The sequence below is a fragment of the Vigna unguiculata genome, chromosome 11 (genome assembly GCF_037176805.1).
Source record: "Vigna unguiculata cultivar grain cowpea cultivar isolate G323 ecotype 2 chromosome 11, ASM3717680v1, whole genome shotgun sequence".
Lineage (NCBI taxonomy): Eukaryota > Viridiplantae > Streptophyta > Magnoliopsida > Fabales > Fabaceae > Vigna > Vigna unguiculata.
Window position 1 is genome coordinate 45572441 of NC_140802.1, and position 17365 is coordinate 45589805.

Genomic DNA, 17365 nt, shown 5'->3' on the forward strand with positions numbered 1-17365 from the left:
AAGATCATCCAATCATCCCATTCCGGAATAAACTTTTGAAAGGTTTAAATATGGTTTGGTTTTAACAAATTATTGATTTTATTTGCCATCAAAGGAATAACTTTTTTAACTAATTTGCTTATATAATGTTTTTGGGAATAAAATAAAATTAGTTGGACAAAATGGAGTAATTTTTTTAAGATTAAATAGTAAATTTTTAATTTGAGATGCAAAAGAAAATAAGTATTTTGTCAAGGATATGTTAAGTCTTAAAATTTTACAGTTTTTATTGAAGACAGACTCCGAAACTATATAGGCATGTGGGTTAAACACACAATATTATTATTTAAGGTAAGATTTAATTAGTTGGACGGTATCCATTTTCGTTTAGATATGTTAATTTGGTATATGTTTTTAAAAGGGTGTCAATCAAGTTTCAACTTTTGAAAGAGTGTCTCAATTAGGTTATTTTCAGAACAAAATTATTAATGTCGTTAACTTTATTTATGACTTTTACCACTAAATTTTAATATAAATATCAGTATTTAATTTTGTAAGTATTGTTTGTTTTGAGAGAGACCTAATCAGTACTTAATTTTGTAAGTCATTTTAAATATAAATATCATTAACGGCGTTAATATTTTTTGTTTTGAAAGAGACCTAATTGATATAACTTTTCAAAAGTTAGAACTCAATTCATATATTTTTAGAGAACAGGTACCAAATTGACATATTCAAACGAAAATATGTATCGTCTAACTAATTAAAACAAAAGTGTGTATATTCCGACTAATTAAACCAAGAGTTGAGAAGACATTATTAAAAATTATGATGATGACATTATTACACCGAGCATATTTCAAAATATTGGTCTATTGTTGTCTTAGTGTCCAAATTTATTTTGGGGACAAATAATAGGAGTAGAATAAAGAATGGAATCTGTTGTGGAAGAAAGAAGGTAGAAGGTGTAAGGTGTTTCTAGACAGTTCGTTTGTGGGTTGAAATAGAAATAGATACATTAGACTGTGAGAGAATACATTATTATTAGATTGCATGAAGAAGGAGTGAAGAAGGAGATAGAAATAATGTCTTACTTGTTACCACATTTACACTCTGGTTGGGCCGTTGATCAGTGTATTCTCTCAGAAGAAGAACGAGTTGTCGTCATTCGCTTCGGCCACGATTGGGATGAAACCTGCATGCAGGTATATATATACTCTTCTCCATCTCCTTTCTAATTTCAGTTCTTGCTACATTTCTTTCTTTATCTGATGGCATCGTGGATTAATTTGGGTTGAAATCAGATGGATGAAGTGCTGGCATCGGTCGCTGAAAAGATTAAAAATTTCGCTGTGATTTATGTTGTGGATATCAGCGAGGTGCCTGATTTCAACACCATGTACGAGTTGTATGACCCATGCACTGTTATGTTCTTTTTTAGGAACAAACATATCATGATAGACCTTGGAACCGGAAACAACAATAAGATCAACTGGCCTCTCAAAGACAAGCAAGAGTTCATTGATATTGTCGAAACAGTGTACCGTGGAGCGAGGAAGGGACGTGGTCTTGTCATTTCTCCTAAAGATTACTCTACCAAGTACCGCTACTGAGTTACACTAACTCACCCTCTGCAATTTCTTAATATCTCACCATGAACTTGTCTTCATCACCTTTGAACAATGATGTTCAATCACCAATGGCTATGTTCCATGTTGACTGTAGTGTGATCAATGTTAATGGACATTGCTTTGTAATTGATACTATCAATGTTAATGTCAATGTTCGCAAACTTGTGTTTCTAAATTTCCTGTGTAAAAATACATACACCATAAAAGAAAGCAAGAGGAAGTAACACCATACAAAAAATTGTTAAACCTTATAAAGGATGTGTAGATGAACTCTATCTATGATATACAGAGCATTTTATATGAAAGATGAACTCTATATTTGTTAAATATTTTTAATTACTTAACTAATAAAAGACACTCCAAATTTTCATTTAACCGTGACCCCACGCCTATAAAATAGTAACTTTACACTAGAATATAAAATAATTAAAAGATAATCACTTAAAAAAATAAAAATAAAAATAATATTTTTTTAGTAAAATAAGAAGATTAAAATTTTTTCATCAAAATGGTTTCCGACAATTTATCCTCAAAAACAAATTTACAACTTTCACCCTTATATTGACCAGAAACAGTTAAGAGTGAGGGGTAAAATGGTAAGAGCAACGTGAACCCCTCCATAACCAACCCCTTCAAAATCCCCTTATCCTATCTTCATATCTTCAGTGTTCACTTCAATTTGCATCACTTTTCTTCTTCTCTCCCTCAAATCCCAAACCTCACAAACCTTTTTCATCACAAAAATGGCTTCAACGACTTTAACAACCCTTACCCTTCGCTCTCTATCTTATCCTACACCCTCCTCTTACCCTACGCACCTCTCCGCCAAACCCTCCATCCAATTCCCCAACATCTTCCACCGCGCTACCACCGCCACGCGCCGGGCACGCGTCGTCGTCTCTGCCGTCGAAGCGCCGGAGAAAATCACAAACCTCGGCGACGCAATCGCCGGACTCACCCTGGAGGAGGCGAAGGTCCTCGTGGACTTCCTCCAGGACAAGCTCGGGGTCTCCGCAGCGTCCTTCGCTCCCGTGGCTGCCGTCGCGGCTCCCGGAGGTGCCGCTGCGGATGCGGCGCCGGCGGTGGAAGAGAAGACGGAGTTCGACGTCGTGATCGAAGATGTGCCGAGCAATGCGAGAATCGCCGTGATTAAGGCCGTGAGAGCGTTGACGAGCCTGGCACTGAAGGAGGCGAAGGAGCTCATCGAAGGGTTGCCGAAGAAGTTCAAAGAAGGGGTTTCAAAGGAAGAAGCTGAAGATGCGAAGAAGCAACTTGAAGAAGCTGGTGCCAAGATTGCCATTGTTTAGGAGTTCATGTTTTTGCTTTGATGTAGTTGAGTACACTGCAATTTCATTTCATTTAGTCTGGATTTCAATTTTATCTGTAATGAGGAAAGTATGAGTTTTTGTTTATCTAATTTTTTTTGTGCAGCTCAGGTGTTTGTGGAAACGAGGTAAACCAGTGCAGGTTTTTTTTATATCACTCAAATTATGAACTGAATTGAGAATTGGAAATTGGCGTTTAAAAATCATAATCCAAAACATGTGGATAAAATTTACTTTATCTGTGTCTGGGACTATGATGTTTAATTAGTAATGTAGAATTCTCTCCATTCTTCACATTTTTAGAAGATACTCGATCTCTAGTTGCACTTTGTCCTTTTATTCTTTACAATTTGTAATCTCTGTTTTATTTGTGTGCTCTGGAACAAATCTTGAGCTAAGATGATTGTTAAATTTAGGTTTTCAGCATGTCTTAATTCTCCACCCAATGCAGTTGAAGATTATAGAAATGTCTAGTTGATGGAAAGTTATATTTAATTTTACAATTTTTATGATTGTTTAAACTGTTATAATATATGTCATAATATTTTATTTATTGTTATTAATATTTTAAAAGTTAATTTATATCTTATTTAAAAACTATTTTTGAAGTTATTGTGATTGTGTGGTAGGATTCGTGAACTTAAGTGCATCGGATATGGTAAGTTTTCTAATTCTTTCATTGAAGTCTTGAACTATATTTTTGGCAAACTTTAAGAACAGATATTTATACAGGAAACAATGAAAAAGTCTGCATTTCCTTTACATTTTTGAAAAAAAAAAACACCAAAATTATAATTTACAATAAATAGTCCTACAAATTTAAATTCTCTTTAATTTCACTTATCCAAACTATTGAATTTGAACACTTTTTCTTCTTTCAATCTTCTTTTAAAACAAAGATTTATGGCGAGGAAGAACAATTAACTTCCAATTACAGCAGCTCTTTTGACATGCATAGGGATCCTTTTCTAACTTACAGAAATGCTCGCATTATTATAATTGCTGCGATAACGTTTCATCGAGTAACTCTTTCAACACAAAGTAAACCAAACAGCTATAAAAATTAATCTAAAATTATATAAATAAATAGAAGAAAAAATTATAGGAATCAGATGTGCCAAAAGTTGATCTGGGTTCAAACGTTGGTGAAGCCAAAACGATGGAGATTTTAGTTTGATTAGGGTTTTAGAGTTACTGAAAAGGAACTGGAACACCATGGTTCTTGTTGACTATAGCCATTGCCTGGTAGCGAGTACCCATACCAATCGGAACACCTTCATCGGGTCCTTCCCAAAAGGGAGCTTCACCATCACCAACAAGGCGCCAGTAACCTGTTCTCAAGGCTTCAGCTTGTTCCTCCGTGCAGTTCTGAAGGAGCGCCTCAACACGAAAATTTATTCCAAGAGAACCAAGAAATTGAGATTGAGTAATTGGCCCGTGAATACACACTTCGCCTGCATGTGTTACCAAATTAGTTTTTTGACACTTCTGATATCTGATTCTAATCACTATACGGGTTGTTAAAACTAAAAACATTTGGGAGCATACCCGAAGCTTCCTGTGCAGAATGCCTAATGGAAGCAAAATCAACATATGCACTGAGATCGGCTGATCCAGGATTGTCTAGAAGATTCACAAACTTGTGTTTCCGAATTGCCTGCATCAATCCAAACACCATAAAAGAAAGCAAGAGGGAGGAAAGACAATCTATGTATAATATATCAACTACAATATCCATCTGAATGATCCACTCAGATATTAGTCTTATTGTACATGACAATTACCAGCATAAAAGAAACTTCAATTTATGGACACTCTCAAGTTTAACAACCTTATCTTTGACCATATGAGTTCCATCACCCACCCTCTTGATAGGTTTTTCAAGAGGGCAGAATTCATTTAAGAGACACAACACCAAATGACACCTGAGTTCAACTCATATAATACCACCTTCAACCCAAAACCTTAAAGACTATGAATTTATGGATCTTTTATCTTATAGGGTGCTCAACTTTTTTATTTTTACTTGAGACATAAACCAACTTGTTTGCTTATGCTAATATTTCCATGGTAGTAACAAAAGAGGAAAGGTAAGATAAGGGATACTACACTTGGAATACAGAAGATAGTAAAACTAGAAAAACAACACTTCTAAGAATAAGATGAGAAAGATGCTAGACCTGGAGACTGTCTGAGATTACTCCATTCAAGCCATAGTCAATGATCAGAGCTCCTCCACCATCAGAACTTATCCTGTCAACAATGGTTTGGGTCAACTCCATGGCTTGGGGACAAACCTCAATTTGATTGAGCTCCGTAAATTCCTCAGATGCAGCCCATTTCAACCGCTTTAATAGATAGAGAGTAGCAGGTGTTGGCTGTGGAGAAAGAACAAAACGAAACCTATCCGATATATGTAAGAAATATCAATCAATACACTAAACCCAGAAGAAATACAATTCAAAATAGTAGATTATATTACAATACTTACGGTGAATCTTCTGCCACATCAACCATTTTCTCACACCAGCCTCGAGATGCTTTCTGCAGAGCCCAGACAAAGAAATCACGCTTCAAAGAATGTAACACCAAGAGCAATATAGAAATGGTAGGAATTGGCAGAGAACTCGGATTTCATTCTTTTACAAAACGTATACAAGGTATAAGATGACATAACTTCTATTCTAATGGACATTAAGGAACTAAAACTATGAATTTTGCCAAGCTAAAATCCCATTTGAAGCAGGAAGATGGTGGAAATTTGGAATTGTTTAAACAAAAGGGGGTGCAAGTTGCAACAGTCGAGGTTCAAACTTATCTGTCGCAAAACATATCTGTGGATGGAAAGGTAAAAAGTAAACATAGCTGTGGAAGAAACATTTGAAAGCAAAAAATTGGAGAATTTCGAATCTAAAATCTTAATTTTGCAGCTTGATAGATGTTCTTAGTTTTAATTCAGCTTAATAGCACAAGCATTCTATTACCTGAAACTGGTGGACTGGTAGGGCATCAAAGAACTCATGAGCAATTATAATTGTTGGCACTGGAGCACAACAAAAGCAATAACTTGGTCAGGGCATTTTTACATACAGTTCAATAAGATGTTTTAATGTAACACAGAACAGAATTGAAATTTCATATAAGAAGTTGCACACCATATTTTATGCCCAAAATTTTATTTTCATTGGAAAAGCATTACATACATCCTGATGGAATCTGCTCTAGCATTGCATGCCACGATACAGGAGTGCCAAACAAAGATCTGGCAGTTCTTATATCACTATCTTGAGAAGCATTCTCTTCCTCAACACATTTCAAGTTCTGGTGCTGAAGCTTCTGCAGTGCTGGACTACATTCCACCAAGTGCACATGCAATGACTCAATGAAGTTCTTAAACTTTGAAGCACCCTATAAGAAATTAAAAACTTTCATATGTAGTTGAGAATGTAAACAAGAGGTTTACACAGAAATTCAAGCAAAAAGTACATCATCATACGCGAAGGAGATCGGCCATGAGTGTTCCTCGTCCGGGGCCAAGCTCAACCAGATTTACTCTCTGAGGTTGGCCCATTTGTTGCCAAAGACACATCACCCAGACACCAACCATCTGTGTTTGAGAAAACAAGGTATTAGAATTACAATCATTGTCATGATGAATCGAGATTCTCTGCTGTGTTTTTTCGTATTGTCTTTTGTTGAGTGTTATAAACACACTGATGCTGGTGTTTTAAAAATCTTTTAATATATTTTAAAACATCGAAATCAATTTTCATAAGTGTATCTTGTTGAAGACACGTACCAGTACAGAAAAAACCAGAGAATCCAAATTGTGTCATGACACCTCAACCAGCCTTAACTATGCTTAGATAAATTTCTATACATACACTTCAATAGGAGAATAAGACAAGAAAAATAAAATAAAATGAGTTTCTCTGTAAAATTTAACTTACCAATAAACTAATTTGTAAGAAAATTTCCATCGTAGTTTTTCTAAGAGATTTAAGAAAATACTATTTCATTTTTCACTTGGTTTTCTTTTCTTAGAAATATAGAAATTTACACAAACTTTCTAGTCCAATAAATGAAGATAATTCACCTCACCTCACCAAACATCTGGCTAACTTCAGGAGAGGTGATAAAGTCACCCTCTGCTCCAAAAACATCTCGATTGATGTAATACCCAGCTTTAGGATTCGTCAAAACTTCGGACATGTACTCGCCAAGGGAAATAGGCCCTCCACGAAACTGATGATCACGAGTAACATAAATTAAAATCGACGAAACCCAAATGTTAAAGACTCGATTTTTATGATACAAAAATTGAATGGAATAAGATAAAACCTTGATGATGCCTTTGAGGTGCTTGACGAGCTCAGAATCAGAAGTTGGGTGGTGAGTATGCTCTGGCAGAAGAGAGAACGAGAATTTGAGTGAGTATAATAAAATAAAGAAGGAAATGAGGGAAAATTGAAGAGAGTACCAGGTGGATTGTAAAGGGTAGAACGGTCAATGGAGATTGTGGCGGCGGTGGTCTCTGAAGGAGAAGAACAGAACCTTCGATAGAGGCGCGGCACTGTGGGACGATGAAGTGAGTAACATTGGCGCAACACTCTTCTCAGCATTTCGTCTTCAATTTTCCTTCTAAAAATCGAAGCTGAGAATGATGGGGTTTTACATGAAACACGAGTTAAGGTTGTTTTTCTGGTTTACGCTGATACCAATTTTCTCTTCCATTTTTGCTATTTAGGTATTTTAATATGATTTTCTACCCAAAATAATACAAGAAGAATATAGTCCATTGATCAAAATTAAAAATAAAATACATGTTTTTTTTTCTAACAGCAATATTTAACCAAGAATAATACTCCTTTACGTGGTCTTTAATTTTTTTTATAATTTTTCATAATGGCATTTATTTTTTTGGATCTAATTATTATTAGATTACTCCGATAATAATCATAGACTAAAGTACATGAAGATAATATCGTTCAAAAATTATCAATACATTACAAATTAAAAAAAAAAACAAAAACAAAACAGCTATTAGTATTTTCTGTATTTGTAAATAGATGTTTTACAATAAAAATGTAATTATCACCTGTTTAATTGCATAATAAATATACAAAATGGAACTGAAAAAAATATAGATATTTGTAGTTATAAAACGTATTCATTTTATTAATTTTTTTGTGAGAAAACAAAAACCACGTATAAAATGAAATGAAGAGAGAAATAACTGTGGTCAGTGTCATGCTATGTATGAGTATAAAATTTTCAACTATGAACTAAATGTTTTTCTTTTCATGTCATAGTGAAAAAAAAAGTATGAAATCTTATCCACTTAATTTGAAAAATTATTGGAAATAAAGAAAATATTTAAGTCATCCGAGCACTTTCTTAGATTATGTCACTGTATTTCAATTCGCAATCCCCTTTCCTTTTTATTTATTTTTTCATTGGCCTTTTTATTGATAATTAAAGTCATTAAACTTACATTTATTCGAAATTAAATAACAACTGATTATACCTCAGTTAATAAATTTGTTTATAGAAAGAATTCATTTAGTTGATGTTTGTCCTTTTTATTGTTAATATCAAATCAAATTTCAAGGAAACATATTTTAGAAAAAATACTTTTAAAAATAAAACTATTAGTATCAAATGATTTAATTATAATTCTTAATTATCGTGAATTATAAATTTATTAGTAAAAGAATAATATTATCTATATAACAAGGTTTATGTTTGTCTCTTTTACAAAGTTTATCACATTTTAAAATGAAGGAGAAAAACTGACGGAAAAAAATCATGTATAATATATAATATATAAGACATCTCTTGATAACAATTTAAAAAAAAAAACTAAAACTTGCAACATTTTATTATTTTTATTAAACTTCAATTAAAAGTATAATGGTACAAAAAATTTGCTAAAAATATACACCAACATTCTTTATTTAGGAAGTCAGAAACTTTATAAACGAGCCAAGCATAAATTAGTAATTAAATAAATCGACTCACTTAAGTATTAAACCATTCAATTATATTATTAAATAATATCATAGTCCTTAAAAATAAAATAAAAAAAATGTCAACTTTCATAATTACAAATAATAAACAAATATAAGAAAATCAATGTTGGTAAATTATGAATTAATCCATCTTAAACTCATTTAACTCTGTGACTCAAATCCGTTTATAAATTGGATTTTTTCTAACCCTATCTAACTTAACTCAATTCCGTAGAGCTGATTCACCGATTTGAACCTAATGTAACACTCCTTTAAAGCGAGTGTGCAAAGAAACAGTAAAACTCAAGTTTAGGACCATCATGTCAATTAATTGAATTCTTAAACACCAAAAAATACTATCCTATGTCCGATTATTTTGTCGAGCCCAGGATCAGAGAAATCAGGAAGCAGAACAAGAATCAATCAATCAACTCATTATTTATTTAGCAGTAAAGAAAAAAAAAATTCCAAGAACTGGAAACAATCTAAACAAGAAAAACAATTGTGATTCTATTAATGATGCCCCTCTCAAAAATATCGAATCAATTAAGTTCCAAATCAGCTGGATGCAGACAAAGGAGTGGCACTGCAATACGAAAAATGGAAATCTCGTAGAACGGCAAAGTTTGCCTCTTTTTCTGTCCCATTAGATGGGGAAATAACATTGTTTGGCCATGTCTACCAGCAAAACAATGCAAGGGTCTAGTGTTAGAGCAAGCCTGAAGGAGTTGACTCTCTCTATATCATATACACTGATGAACATTATCTATTCTCTGATCTTCAATCTAATTTGATGCAATTCAACAAATTACATACTTGAAACACAACTTGTCTATTTCACAAATTTACTGAATTACAAATTTTTGCAATTTGTATTTCTATTTTAAAGAATTTCACTCATAATTTTTTTAAAATATGATCAACGGTGAAAAGTGTATTGTTAGCACCTCTCAGAAAAAAAAGGAGAAAGAATTTAGGCGACCAACTTCACTTCATGAATTTTTAGCAAGAAATTGTGCTTATATAAGTAATAATCCTGAGATCACTGATTCATACACATATTTTAGACCCCATAAATGGAATCATGATATACATCTGTGCCAAGTTCTGTAAGCATTGATCCATTGATCCAGCATCAATAAAATCCAACTAACAACAGGAATAAATGACCAAACTAACAATCCTGATGATATTTCAGAACTAAACAAAGCAAGTTTCACTCTTCTTGAAATTGTCTGAACTTGGAAAGCGTGTGTATGTTCATTGAACTCAGATATTTACATTCCTCTGCCCTATAAAATAACCAAATACACTACAGAACTGTACATGCACACAGTTGATTCACAAACATCAATCACGTGTTCTAATAAAATTGTTTCACAAGAACATATTTGAAAGAGAAAAATGAAATGACTATAAAAACTTATGATAATAGCAATCTACAGTCAAATGAAAATATGAAAACTCTATAAACAGCACCAGAATCATGCGTTCTAGTGTGCAGCGTAAAAACCCAATACTACCAGCATTGCTTGCACAGAGGATTAGTTTAAAAAAGAAACTGAAACACTATACTGCCAGCTTAAACCACATCTAATTCCAAATTAGCATCATCGTTATGTTGGTCCAAGCCGGTGGGTATAGGAATGACAATTCTAACTAGACCTTGTGGGTATTCGCCAAATTCAAAGAAGCCCCGAGGAATTATTGACGGTCATAAGACATGAACTGAAGTGTACAGTTCTTCTCAAACAATTCGCATCAAACAATTTTTCCCTCAAACAAAGCATAAAAAGTGTCTTCATATTTAACTATTGACATGCGCCAGAACGAAAGCAATCGAAGCACAAAAAAGTATATATCAATGGTAATATACCCATTGTTCTAAAATACAAGGTGGAACAAATCTATGATTCATAAGCATGTACACTCCTAAACAATAAAATTATACATAAAAAGATTGAGCAGACAATCCCTCAAACCAAAATTTCAAGAAAATCGTATTATTAAGACTGTATAAGAACGATGGTTCAGCCTCTGGTTAACAATTTCAAGTTGTTGAAGGCTGTAACTATAAGGATGACCAATTCATGCTATCGCCTACAAGCACAGACTCAAAGGGAAGCAACAAATAGCAATCTATAGTTCTGTACTCACAATGGCAGATCTCAACGTCTGGATCACCAACAAAGAAAGTTATAAAACGCTTCAAGTGTCAGCTACCATAATGGTGATTCCGAGCAGCCATATTGGCAACCTGAGCCTGCAACTGGGCCACTCTAACTTTCGCCGTGGTGGCCCGGTGAAAGAACTGTTCCCTGGATAGCCCCCTCACACTCCTCAAATACTGATCAAACGGCAGAGCTCCCACTTGAAGAGACTTATCCAACGCATAAAGAGTGTCCTCGATAGCCAAATCAGCGGCAGTGCAGTCAAGCATCTGCTTGGAGAGTACATCCGCACACTCAAAAGCATCCTCAGGATTGTCCAAACCGCCCAGTTTCTTCCCCTGGTTATCCCTCAACCACCCCTCCAAAACATCAGTGTTCATCAACACAATCTGCAACTGTTGCTCCAGAGCCTCCATCTCCTCCTGCATCTCCTTCAACCCCTTGTTGAGAGTCTCCTCCCGCTGCTTTAACACGCCCTGCAAACTAAACAGCCCCTCCATCTCACCCTCCCTGGTCTTCCTCAACGCGGAAACGTCCCCATGAACCATCTCCACAAGCTTGTTAATCGCGTTCCGCTTGAAAACCTCAGAGGGATCCTCAGTGGCCTGAACCCTGGAAGCGGGAGCAGGGTAAGGGGAAGGAGGGTATGGCCTAGAGGGGGGTTGAGCGTGCGGGTAGCCAGATGAAGAAGAAGTGGAAGAAGATAAATTGGAGGAAGAGTTTCCGAAACTGGGATGGGGGTGAGGGTGAGGGTGAGGATTTGGATTAGGGTTGGGGTTGGGGTTGGGATTAGGGTTAGGGTTAGGTCTGCGCTGGGAATAGAGGGGAGGGTCGCGACCGAAGTGGAGGCTGAGATTGAGAACGAGATCGACAAGGTTGGAACTAGGGTAGGTCCAATTCTGCAAGTAAGGGACGGAAACCAAACCAGAAGGGTTAACGTGAGGGTGGGGGCGTTTGATGATCATGTCGCGCGTGGGATTGACGTAGACGCAGGGCGGGTGGCGGGGGTAGGACTCCATGAGCCAGATGACGACGGGGATGTTGTAGGTGACGCCTTGGAACGTCATGGGGATGGTGCCGTCGGCCTGGAGGAGGTTGACGGAACGACCGTCGTTGTGCGTAAAGGCTGCCGTTTTGGGCTCGAGCGAAGGGAAGGCGGCGGTGAGCGCCACCAGGTGCTGGCGGATGAGCCACTTGGTGTCCTCGGAGTAAGGGACGGCGGAGGGGCCACGCTGAGAGAGAACGGAGTTGAGGAACTGCGTCATCGCCGGTTGGACCATGCCGATTCCGATTCCGATTGGGGTTGGGAAGATGAAGCAGCTGAGGCTTATGTCAATCAGCTATCACTCTCAGATTGCTTTCTTCCTTCGTAAGGCTATTCCTTCATAACTTTCACGCATTTCAATTTTCTCTCCCATCTCCAAACGCGTCACTGTTTATACTTTTTCTTCTTTTCCTCTTCCGCTTCAGCTTCTACGAAAACGCCCTTTCCTTTTTTCTTTTTTTTTTAACTTCTTTTCATCGATCAAAAATCACAACAGGAATCACTTTCGATGTAATTAATTCCTTATGATCAAACTCAATCAATTTTTACTGCACATCACGTTTTATTATTTAATAACAACGTAAAAGTCAAACATATTTGTACATTAAACTTAATTATCCACTTAGTCTTGTATATACTTACCTATATACTATTTTTTTAATAAAAAAAAACAGTGCTTAATGTGCGTAAATTTTGCTCCAAGGTTTAAATTCTCATTTTCAGAATATTTATAAATTAACGCAAAAATTACAGAATGGATGAAACTAAAAAAAAAATAATGGAGTGGAACACATTATATTGTTATGTGTTGATCTTTTTAAACTTTTTTATATTTATCCTAAATATTAGCTTTTGTATTTTGCCTCACTTCCCTACGTATGCATTTGCTCCAATCATATTTGAATTTCATTCCATTTTTTACTTTATGGTTTACCAAGAATCACCATGGTGACCTTTTTTGGAATAACTAATCTGAGAACTTATCAACAGATATTGAAATGCCTATTTACAACATGATCACCCTGAAGCCAAGTATGGAGCTAAACAAAGAATTTTCACTGCTAAACAAAGTGATGCAGATACATTGATGTTTCTTCATTCTGTCTACAGGCTTTACCTTTACTGTTCAGATGAATAAAAAAGAAGTTTCAGTGTTTAGTCTCACGTTTCTATACATGAAAACACTTCAAAAGAGAACTTAGAAATAATTATTTTATATATGAATCATCTTAAAGTTGAGATTTACTTTTGATCTGAAATTTAACTTTTTATGGGATAATTTGTTTCTCAAATTACAAGAGTAGGGTAACATTTTAAAAAAATTTAAAGTTATGTAAATCATGTTGACTAAACTTCATAAGAAATAAATTATGACAGTCTAAAACAATTTACTCTTCCCATCCAAAATTTTCTGCAGCTATACAGTCTCTGAAAGAATTTTAGTTAACTAATGGTTTTAATTTTCAATAAACGTGAAACTTTTAAGATGATTATATGAAAATTATATCTGTCTGATAAAGATGATATATTCACTAAAAAGGTAAAAATATATACGAAAGAGTAAGAGCAAGATCAGCCGTAAGAGAATAACTTGGAACCAGGAAAAAGTGACTCCCAAACCACGTATCTCAGAGCAAATAAGCTCTGTTAAGAAAGCTTCCTCTAGCAAAATAATACATTAAACATTTAATTCAAATACAGTAGTGAAACATCGATCTGGTCCTAAAAATACCTCAGGAAAAAATAACTTATATTGTATTTCCTATACGTCTGCTAAGACAAGACCCTACCCTGATATTACATAAATTGACTGTGGAACTCGAATTAGTAAATCGTTTCACAAAATCTTCCACTTTCTCTCAAGGGCACCAGTAATCCTTGTAATACAATAAGCAGCACTTAGAGGGTACCCAGAAACTGCAATCAGGAAACACACTATGATGTAAGAAATAAGAATATCCTGACTGATACATGTTAAATAATCATGCGAGGTAGCATTCTGCATATTTATTATATACTACAAGTTTTGACAACAAATTGTAACAGTAAATGAAAATAATCAGTAGGGTGTCTCGGCCAGGAGGCTTTTACTCAGCTTAACAACAACTTCTACCATTCAAATTCAGTTCGATTTAAGCATGAGCTCTGATAATTCGAACAACAGTAAGTTGGCTTCAAAGAGAACACCCTATTTTAAACAGACTAGTCATTTATAGCATAAGTTAGCTTCCAACAATGGAAACTGAATTTCACCGATTCCAAACACACTTAGAATTCTGCATAAAATGCAAAAGACGAACCAAAGTGGGAGACAGCAATAACAGGCTGAGCAGCCATATATTTGTGTTTGCCGGTATTATCAAAGCTAAGCTAGCATGGTTCAACAGTGAGATTTTGTTCACAAACCTGCATTTAGTAGTTAAAGTGCTTTGCATCAAATAGTTCACTTTTTACGCATTATGGAGATCAGGTGGCGTGACCAATTATATTTTAACAAAATTTCATGAAACTCTTCATTCATTGTTTAGAAATTTGAACTGACAAATATCAACAAAATTAAAAATAAAAGTCTATCAGGTCCCCAAAACAAATACAAAGTTTACACACAAAGGGACCCGACCATCAGCAAACACTTATCAAACAAAGACACGATAAAAGAAAACCAATGAAGCCAAAACCCAAGTGTCACCACGGGAATATGTAAATAATTACTAAGATGATAGTAGATAAAAAAATATGTATGGATAATCTTACTTGCTATGTAGTCTTCGGTATAATCTGTCTCAACCTTCCCATGGGCCATTGCTCCTACCTGAAATTAGAATATATTAACTGCTAAGCATCCACAGAAAAAATAAACAAAGAAATTGAAAGTTGAACTGGTGAAAGTACCACAAAAACAAGGTCCATATTGCTGGGAATCTTTGATACATAGTCATCCATATCTACAAGCTTGTCTGAACTATATGATAGACCTGAAATTCAACAGAGACTATCACTTTTACTATTTTGAATTATATTGATAAAAGAATTTATCAGAAAAGAAAAGTTAAAACACAGATTTTAACATTAAAGAGTTGGAATCCTCCAGCAGTTCAAAAAACAAACAAGTAAACACAAGCAACAATCAAGAACAAAACAAACCTATTTTTCGTGAGTTGACAGGCAAATACTGTGTCACGGGATTTTTTATTGTTCGGAGGAGTTTCTCGCGCTTGCCAGCAGCAGATATGCTCAGCTTTTGAAGCAGTTCCACTGCAGGGTAGTAAAAGTTTAGAAGAAACATGATGAAAGCTCATTACTTTTTCCTCCCAGAAAGTGAGGCCTAGGAAATAAAATAGCAAAGACTTACACATAACACCAGCAAAACGTTTGAATGTTCTAGGAATTCGAACAAACGGCTTAACCTCTATAAGAACACCTTTCTCCGTTTTGATATAAACATTTTTCAATCTTCCAGCTTTATTCAATGGGCTATCCAGAATAGATAAAAGAGACTGAAAAAATAAAAACAAAAACACGTATAATTACAAAAAAGAATGGATCATTTTAACAGCGTAACCTCAATCAAGTCATTTCAAATGCAAAATTCATACTAAGGAGTAATGAGTATGATGTATTTGGAGAAAACTTTACTTGATGAGTAATGTCCGGCCTATAATCTCCAGGATTCTTGTTGTTTTTGCGAAGGAAATTGGCATGGTCATCGGAGTTCAACAACTGATATGTCTGCAGTGCCATAAAAACAAAGAAAAGACAAAGAATTGAATGAAAGTTCAAAGTAAAAAAGAAAAGGAGAATGAGAAATAGAAGAGTAGGGAGTAGAACCTTGCCGACTTTGGCGACTTCAAGAGAAGCTCTTTCCAGAATGAATATGACATTAGGTTTGGTACTTTCTTTCTCACTGGGAGCAATTGGGATACCACTCAATTCATCCTCTTCTGTTGGCACAGATTCTGGTTGTGGTGATGGTTCTTTGCTCTCTTCGGCGGCAACAACTTTCACTTCATCTTCTTCTGTTGGTGCAGATTCTGATTGTGGTGGTGATGATGGTTCTTTGCTCTCTTTGGCGGCAACAACTTTCTTTGGTGGCGGTTGTGGGTGTTCTTCTTCTGAGTTCTGTTTGGATTGGGAGTGCTTGCGCTTCTTCCCCTTCACACCGAAAGGTCGTGTCATTGCCTCAGCCTGAAACAAACTCCAACTCTCCAAACACTGATAACACTTCCTAGGGTTCTGCTTTTTCTGGAGGCCCTTTTATGTGAGCTTATAATATGGTACACCCAAAACCTTGGTATAATGAAGGTTTGATGAAAACCTAGCCTTTGGATATATAAATGATATGATTATAGAATTTTCTTTTTTATCTGTCCACACTAACTATTTAAAGAAATTACGATGTTTCATTATGTCCTTTATAATGAGATTATTTCATTTATTTAAAATAAACATTTTTTAAATTGGTACACATAATTTTCCACTATTTTCCATTTATAAAACAATAATATGATAATTTATCAATTTCAAATATTACACAAATGCTAATTAATTCAAAAGTACATATATTATAATATTGTGTACAATATTTTATAAAACTTAGAAAATATTATAATGGATTATATAATCAATCTATTATATGTCAAAGAATATTACATTTTACAAGATTTTGGAAATTATATGATATAAAAAAAAATTAACATTATATTTGGTTATTTGTAATTTATATAAAAATTTAAAAATTATAATTCATATTTATTTTAAATACTCGGTTCATCGCGTTCTCATATCCACCTTATACTAATTCATCTCGTTTAATATACTTTGCTAACCTAACACATTCAAAAGTATATAAATATATAACATTTTTAAAATTTTTACTTTTATAAAAAAATTTATTCTTTCGTCACATCATTAATCATTTTTACTTTTTTTAACATATATTTGTTATTTATTTTTATCATGTAAAATATTATTTTTGATGATTTTTGATATAATTATTTTTATTTTTTAACTAATTTCACAAGTGTAATTTTATCAACGCAATTGTGTAAAGACACTTTTTGTACTATAATATAATAATTTAATGTTATTGTCATTAATCTTATTTATCATCATCCAACATATATTTAAATTTAAAAGATGAAATATATATGATAAATTTCAATTATTAGTTTAACTTTTATTCTTTGCGTGATTTCTTTTAATA

General features: G+C 34.4%; 5 protein-coding genes across 6 annotated transcripts; 2 read left to right on the forward strand and 3 right to left on the reverse strand.

Moving 5' to 3' along the window:
* The first annotated feature begins 614 nt into the window (after positions 1-614).
* LOC114168141 (thioredoxin-like protein YLS8) lies at positions 615-1771 on the forward strand. The gene is made up of 2 exons (XM_028052875.2): positions 615-1184; positions 1284-1771. Exons 1-2 carry the CDS (start codon positions 1065-1067, stop codon positions 1590-1592), a joined length of 429 nt encoding a protein of 142 aa, XP_027908676.2. The 5' UTR covers positions 615-1064; the 3' UTR covers positions 1593-1771.
* Positions 1772-2262: 491 nt separating this feature from the next.
* Positions 2263-3402, forward strand: LOC114168219 (large ribosomal subunit protein bL12c-like). Of its 2 annotated transcripts, none has more exons than XM_028052960.2 (2): positions 2263-2942; positions 3042-3402. In XM_028052960.2, exon 1 carries the CDS (start codon positions 2354-2356, stop codon positions 2915-2917), a length of 564 nt encoding a protein of 187 aa, XP_027908761.2. In that variant the 5' UTR covers positions 2263-2353; the 3' UTR covers positions 2918-2942; positions 3042-3402. The 2 variants fall into 2 exon arrangements, with proteins under 2 accessions (XP_027908761.2, XP_027908760.2); XM_028052959.2 differs by having other exon boundaries at positions 3047-3402.
* Positions 3403-3899: 497 nt separating this feature from the next.
* Positions 3900-7667, reverse strand: LOC114168398 (NADH dehydrogenase ubiquinone complex I, assembly factor-like protein (DUF185)). Its single transcript, XM_028053192.2, has 10 exons — positions 7416-7667; positions 7277-7338; positions 7037-7180; positions 6432-6542; positions 6139-6343; positions 5920-5978; positions 5427-5479; positions 5116-5338; positions 4484-4592; positions 3900-4389 (listed from the first exon to the last, which is right to left on the reverse strand). The coding sequence occupies exons 1-10, from the start codon at positions 7555-7557 to the stop codon at positions 4127-4129; spliced, it is 1371 nt and encodes a 456-aa protein (XP_027908993.2). The 5' UTR covers positions 7558-7667; the 3' UTR covers positions 3900-4126.
* Positions 7668-10787: 3120 nt separating this feature from the next.
* Positions 10788-12600, reverse strand: LOC114169805 (protein ELC-like). The gene has a single exon (XM_028055119.2). It carries the CDS (start codon positions 12395-12397, stop codon positions 11162-11164), a length of 1236 nt encoding a protein of 411 aa, XP_027910920.2. The 5' UTR covers positions 12398-12600; the 3' UTR covers positions 10788-11161.
* Positions 12601-13786: 1186 nt separating this feature from the next.
* On the reverse strand, positions 13787-16438 carry LOC114168533 (nucleolar essential protein-like protein). Its single transcript, XM_028053395.2, has 7 exons — positions 15991-16438; positions 15799-15891; positions 15515-15659; positions 15307-15417; positions 15055-15137; positions 14917-14974; positions 13787-14079 (listed from the first exon to the last, which is right to left on the reverse strand). The coding sequence occupies exons 1-7, from the start codon at positions 16336-16338 to the stop codon at positions 14000-14002; spliced, it is 918 nt and encodes a 305-aa protein (XP_027909196.2). The 5' UTR covers positions 16339-16438; the 3' UTR covers positions 13787-13999.
* Between the last annotated feature and the right edge of the window lie 927 nt (positions 16439-17365).